This window comes from Oncorhynchus mykiss, chromosome 22, assembly GCF_013265735.2.
Source record: "Oncorhynchus mykiss isolate Arlee chromosome 22, USDA_OmykA_1.1, whole genome shotgun sequence".
Taxonomy (NCBI): domain Eukaryota; kingdom Metazoa; phylum Chordata; class Actinopteri; order Salmoniformes; family Salmonidae; genus Oncorhynchus; species Oncorhynchus mykiss.
This window is the reverse complement of record NC_048586.1, coordinates 43,675,630-43,682,879: the sequence shown is the minus strand read 5'-3', so window position 1 is coordinate 43,682,879 and position 7,250 is coordinate 43,675,630. Positions and strand designations below refer to the sequence as shown.

General features: G+C 42.2%; 1 protein-coding gene across 1 annotated transcript; it reads left to right on the top strand.

The window, feature by feature from the left end:
- Positions 1-915: 915 nt before the first annotated feature.
- Positions 916-2,211, top strand: LOC118943591 (trace amine-associated receptor 13c-like). Its single transcript, XM_036959079.1, has one exon. The coding sequence runs from the start codon at positions 1,261-1,263 to the stop codon at positions 2,209-2,211; it is 951 nt and encodes a 316-aa protein (XP_036814974.1). The 5' UTR covers positions 916-1,260.
- Positions 2,212-7,250: the final 5,039 nt, after the last annotated feature.

Here is a 7,250-nt window from a genome sequence, read left to right as displayed (position 1 = left end):
CTGGATCAGTAGGAGGGGCTGTGATGACCACGTATTACCTGATGGGCAGATGGAAGACGTGTGCAAGTCTGTTCTCAGACCTCTCCAGCATAACCATGTCCAGATGCTATGTGCCCTCAAAGGCAGACAACCAGATGGCAGAAAGGGAACTGCGCACTTTCTGTGACTCAGAGCGAGCCAATTTGGCTGTAGCTTATCTCTGTACCCAGGACTCCCAAGGCCACAACTGTCTCCAAACAGGGTCATCTCACTCTCTCACCTGAGTTCATCCTGGCTCCTGATGAAGAGGACCCGATTAGGCACCTTCCTGTAGTGTGTAAGCCAACTCCACCTTATCCTCCAGTGACAAGGGGGGGGGGGGATCAGATCCTCATAGTGTTCCTACAGATGGCAATACTACCTCCGTAAGGAAGGATGCTGGAGAAGAGAAGCAGGTACAGGGAGTTGAAATTCAATTTGTAACGGACATGCAACAGGACAGGAACAGCGTCAAGAACTGGGTAACAAAAAGACAGACAACAATCAATGCAGCAGTGGGGAACAGAGCTGGGGACCTGACAAATAAAGGGGAGGTAATAAACAGGTGTTTGAGTCCAGCTGAGTCCAATAAATCGCTGATGGGAGTGACAAGGGAAGGCAGGTGTATTGCATTTTCTAAAAGCGTGTACACCATAAACTTCCCTACTGTCAACTTTCCTACACGCTGGCCAGCTGACATGTGACGTGTCATCATGTGACCTGAGGTTGTGACATCACTGACATCCCCCAAACCAGTTAGTCTGTACAGTTATCCTACTTCCCATGTGAAATAGCCTTTGAGTGACCAAAACATCAACCATATTAAATTTTCCCCAATAAAATGCTCAGTTGAGTAAATATACCTTTTCTCTCATCTCTAACTCTCAGTAAGGCTGAAGGTCAGGCTAGGTGGGCACAGCAACATTCAATCCTGTCATACATTACATCATGTTTTCACAAATGATTTGTTTATCCAACCGTTTCATTTGTGTCTTCACGTATGTACGTTTTGTTATTGGTGGTGGTGTGTGTGTGTGTGTGTGTGTGTGTGTGTGTGTGTGTGTGTGTGTGTGTGTGTGTGTGTGTGTGTGTGCAGAGACACTACAGGGAGGAGAGTATCTGTTTGTCACTTAGGGATAAATAGAGAGGCAGAGCTCAGAGTTTGTCAGAAGACTCACCTGACAGGGTCACACACAGGACCAAGCAGGAGCGGGACCTCAGCATTTTGACCCTTTATTACAAATGGAGAAGCATGAAGATATTCAATACTGTTTTCAAGACAGAAACTCTTCTTGCATAAAGGCTTTGCTATCGACATCTATCTACATAACACTGTACATCTTCTTCTCATTGATTTCAGCAGTAACAGTATTTTTGAACATACTGGTGATCATCTCCATCTCTCACTTCAAGCAGCTCCACACTCCAACCAACCTGCTCATCCTCTCTCTGGCTGTGGCAGATCTCCTGGTGGGACTGATTGTGATACCAGTAGTGACTGTAGCAATTATGGAACCATGCTGGGGATTTGGGGAATATTTCTGTGTGTTTCAATTCTACATCTCTTGTTTGTGTACTTCTTTATCTCTGGGCAATTTGGTCTTGATATCTATTGACCGCTATGTTGCTGTGTGTGATCCCTTATTGTACCACTCTAAAATAACAGTAACAAGAATTATGTGTTGTATATCCATTACCTGGTGTTATTGTATCATATACCGTGCTGCTATTATGAAAATCTCTGTGAAAGTACAAGCACCAAGTAGTTGTTTGAAAGAATGTTTTATTGTAGAAGGGTTAATCTGGGTTAATATCATTGACCTTCTATTTACAATGGTTGTCCCGTGCTCTATTATTATAACACTTTATATGAAAATCTTTGTGGTGGCCAGATCACAGGCCAGAAAGGTATTTACAAAAGAGGCTGCCAGTGTGTCTGGTGTTAAAACTGTACAAGCAAATAAGTCTGAGACAAAAGCAGCAAAAACTCTATCTATTGTTGTTTTCACCTATCTAAATTGTTGGATTCCTTTTTTCTTTTTTTATTTAGTCAATTTAGATTCATCATCACTTTTCTTTAGCTTTCTACCACTTTTTAACTCTTTTATCAATCCAATCATTTATGCTTTCTTTTATCCATGGTTCAAAGTGACAGCTAAACGTATTTTAACTCTGAAGTTAAGGCGATCATAGTTCCTATGTTTTTATGCCTAACTTTGACAAACATGTTTGATGTTGTGTTGTTATGCAATTGTTGTAATTGCTTATTTCACGTGTCAATACACTGACATTACTTATGTTATTGTTGTAATCATAGATAACATTCTGTTGATACAGAATGTTTGTCTGAATTGGATTGGAATTAATCAGACAAGGCATATGAATAGATAATCTTCTTTTATAAAAGACTTTGTAGTCATTTTTGGTTGTATTTTCCAAATACCAAAGTCTGTGGTTGTTGCATGTTATTTAATGTGGACCCAGGAAGATTAGCTGATGCTTTTGCATTGGCTAGTGGGGATCCTAATTAATACCAAATACCAAATGTACATTTTAAGGATGCCATGAGTAATTCAATTTACTTTCTAATATTCCCCCCTGGTGGCGCAATTGGGACACAACGCCTTCTACAAGTACATTAAAGTTTAAATGTACAATACTTCATGATATCAGATAACATCCAGATCTAACTAAATTGTGTATTGTGTAGGTATTAGATGGTAAAATGTCAGAATATGCAATTATGGGTAACACTTTATAATAACATTCAGTTATAAACCATTTGTAAGACATGTACAGTTTGATCACTATTTATTGTTAATTCCACATTGGCTAAATGTTACTCACCTGGGTATTCTATAATAACTACTATATGCATTAATGATTAAACACAACAGTGCAGGAGACCACAGCAGACACCTCAACCTCAACATACTGGTTATGAACTCTGCCATTACTCTCACTTACCAATACTTCTCTGTGTTGTCATCATAGATAGATGTGTTGTTGATACAAAATGATTAGGCTGGATTGGAATGGCTTGGAGAAGGCATAAGAAGTCCTTTTGGGTTGTATATTCCAAATACCAAAGTCTGTGGTTGTTCCGTGTTATTTAATGATACAGTAAATAGTATGTAATTATTCTTAAAGTACATTTTGAGGAAGTCATGAATCATTCTGTATATTGTCTAACATTACCCTCTAGTGGCTCAATTGGGACTCAATGCCATTAGCAAGTGTAGTGGATCTGAAATGTTCAATACTGCATATTCGATGATGTCCAAGTCTATCTCAATTGTGTATTGTGTAAGCAGTTGATGGTAAAATGCAAGAATATGCAATTATGTGTAACACTTTATCATATTCAGTAATAAACTATATTATATTATAACGCACACATTTGCTAAATGTTACTCACCTGGATATTATGACATTTTTAAATGACTACTATAGGCATTAATCATTAAACACAACAGCGCAGGAGACCACAGTAGACACTTCAACCTCAATATACTGGTTAAGAACACTACCACTACTCTCACTACCACTACATCACTGCTGCCAGGTCAGGGGTCACACCAGAGCAGCTCTCTCAGAAGCTGTTTAGTGTGAATGAAAATAGTGATTGGGTAACACACTAAATAATTAATAATGGATTAGTAAATAGTTTATTCATCATTCATGTATCATTACGCCCACATTAACAGATACAATATGTATGAAAATACCCTCAAATAAGAGGTGAGATTTTATACTGTTGCCTCGCATGAAAATGTTGAGCTCAAATCCAAAATGCTAGATTGTTTAAAGAGCCAAAGTTTATTTTATTGTACTTTTACCCCTTTTTCGTGAAATCCAATTCGTAGTTATAGTCTTGTCCCATCGCTGCAACTCCTCTATGGATTCGCGGAGGCGATGGTCAAGAGCCATGCGTCCTGCGAAACACGACCCTGCCAAGCCGCACTGCTTCTTGACACACTGCTTCTTGACACACTGCTTCTTGACACACTGCTTCTTGATACACTGCTCACTTAACCAGGAAGCCAGCCGCACCAATGTGTCGGAAGAAACACCGTCCAGCTGGCGGCACCAGGCACAAGGACACGCTAGATCTGTATATGAAGTCAATTTAAATCTGAACTCCCTGTGTTAGGTGAAATGTGTGCCTGTGCCAAACTGAGAAGAGACCATCTGTCTGAATAATACCAAAGCCTTTTCATCACAGGAGACTCAATGAATATAACGTTGTTATTATGGGTAAAAAGACTGTTCTAAAGTCCACTATACCAACTAGCCATCACACCTAATGTAATTCATCTGCAGCCACAGTCATCCCATCACCATGTCCTGGTTGGTGCGTAGGAATACGTTGTTGTCGTAGTAGAGCATTGAGACAGTGGACAGGCGGATGGGTACGCAGCAGGGCTGGGGTGTGCCATGGGGGTCCAAAGAGTGTACCAGTGTCTGCAGGATAGCATGGTTGGGGCCGTTCAGGCTCTTGCTCAGTGGGAACGGGAACGGGCACTGACAGTAGTTGGCCAGGTAGCGCTGCGGAGCAAGGATCCACTCCTACCAGCCCACATCCTTGAGGTCGATTAGAGGCAGAGGGGCTTACACATGCTGCTGGGTGCTGGAGCTGCAGCCACATCCAGGCCACGCACTGACCACAGACACCTTCATATCCCACCACCCGGGGGAAGGCTGTCCCGTTCCAGTTGAGGGCTACCTGCCCACTGCCATTATTATATAAAATTATCCAGCAAACCTGTTCAGCTCAGCTGCTGGTAATCATGAGGTAGCAATTGGCAAAATGGAAGAGTTTCACTGGTCGCTGTATCCCTGAACCTTCTTCAGTCCCGGTTACACCAGTCCATAGTTATGACCCGGTTTAAGTCAGTTCTCTGCCAGCGCTGTGAGGTATCTGGGCTCTGGTTCTAGCTTAACCAACTGGGACAGCACTAGCCTGCATTTGGCCTCGTAGCTTGATCCTCTCCCTTGTACAGTGACACACTGAGTGCCTGTGGCACCAGGAGGAACCTTGGTGTGCGGAAGACAGACATGTTGAGGAACAGATGTTTCTCCACACATCCGTGGCAGCTGCCGCTTCAGTCTGACACCTGTCTACCTGCAGGGGACAGACAAAACAAGACATATTAGGTTCACACTCTAGTAGGACCTAGATTTCAATTGACAGTATTTGGAATGTAACAGTCAATATAGGCCTTTATCTGCAATAAACAAACAAAATTTGTTAAATCTGACCATAATTCTATCCTCCTGATTCCTGCTTTCAAACAATAACTACAGCAGGAAGTACCAGTGACTCGCTCAATATAGAATTTGTCAGATGATGCGGATGCTACGCTACAGGACTGTTTTGCTAGCACTGACTGGAATATGTTCTGGGATTCATCCAAAGGCATTGAGGAGTACACCACCTCAGTCATCGGCTTCAACACCATAGTGCCCACAAAGCTCCCAAGGACCCTGGGACTAAACACCTCCCTCTGCAGCTGGTTCCTGGACTTCCTGACGGGCCACCCCCAAATGGTAAGGGTAGGCAACAACACACCTGCCACGCTGATCCTCAACACTGGGGACCCTCAGGGGTGTATACTTAGTCCACTCCTGTACTCCCTGTTCACTAATGACTGCATGGCCAAACATGACTCCAACACCATCATTACGTTTGCTGACGACACAACAGTGTTAGTCCTGATCGCAAACAACGATTAGACAGCCTATAGGGATGAGGTCAGAGACCTGGCAGTGTGGTGCCAGGACAACAACATTTGCCTCAATGTGAGCAAGACAAAGGAGCTGATCGTGGAATACAGGAAAAAGCGGGCCGAACAGGCCCCCATTAACATCAATGGGACTGTAGTGGAGCGGGTCGAGAGTTTCAAGTTCCTTGGTTTCAACATCACCAACCATCTATCATGGTCCAAACATACCAAGACAGTCGTGAAGAGAGCAGGACAAAACCTTTTCTGCCTCATGAGACTGAAAAGATTTGGCATGGGTCCCAAGATCCTCAAGGAGTTCTACAGCTGCACTATCGAGAGCATCTTGACCATTTGCATCACTGCCTGGCATGGCAACTGATTGGCATCGGACCTTAAGGCGCTACAGAGGGTCATGCATACAGCAGAGTACATCACTGGGGCCAAGCTTCCTGCAATCTAGGACCTATATAATAGGTGCATGGTTTTGATGTGTTTGATACCATTCAATGAACTCCATTCCTGCCATTATTATGAGCCGTCGTCATGAAGGCAAAGGGTGGCTACTTTGAAGAATCTCAAATATTTTGATTTTTTAAACACTTATTTGGTTAATTCCATATGTGTTATATATGAGTAGGGGTGTCCAAATTTTTGTCTGATAGGTGGCGGCAGGAAGCCTAGTGGTTAGAGCTTTGGACAAGTGACCGAAAGGTTGCAAGATCGAATCCCCGAGCTACCAGAAAATCTGTCGTTCTGCCCCTGAACAAGGCAGTTAACCCACTGTTCATAGGCTGTCATTGAAAAATAGAATTTGTTACTTAACTTGCCTAGTTAAATAAAGGTTAAATAAAATAATTCAAATATGTATGGTGGTGAGCAACCCTGTGTCTCTAACCTTTGACATCCCTCTTCCTGCTATCACCTGCCTGAACGATGGAAACACGACAGACCAGGAGACCGCAGCAGACACTTCAACATCAACATAGTGGTTGTAAACACTGCTATCACTACATTACTGCAGCCAGGTCAGGGGTCACACCAGTGTCTTTTGGCATGTAAGATATTGACCCTGGATCACATTATCTATGTGTTGATCCTCCAAATCAAAATCAAATCAAATGTATTTGTCACATACACACGGTTAGCAGATGATAATGCGAGTGTAGCGAAATGCTTGTGCTTCTAGTTTCAACAATGCAGTAATAACCAATGAGTAATCTAACCTAACAATTCCAAAACTACTAACTTATACACTTATACACACAAGTGTAAAGGGATAAAGAATATGTACATAAAGATATATGAATGAGTGATGGTACAGAACGGCATAGGCAAGATGCAGTAGATGGTATGGAGTACAGTATATACATATACATATGAGATGAGTAATGTAGGGTATGTAAACAAAGTGGCATAGTTTAAAGTGGCTAGTGATACATGTATTACATAAAGATGCAGTAGATGATATAGAGTACAGTATATACATATGATATGAATAATGTAGGG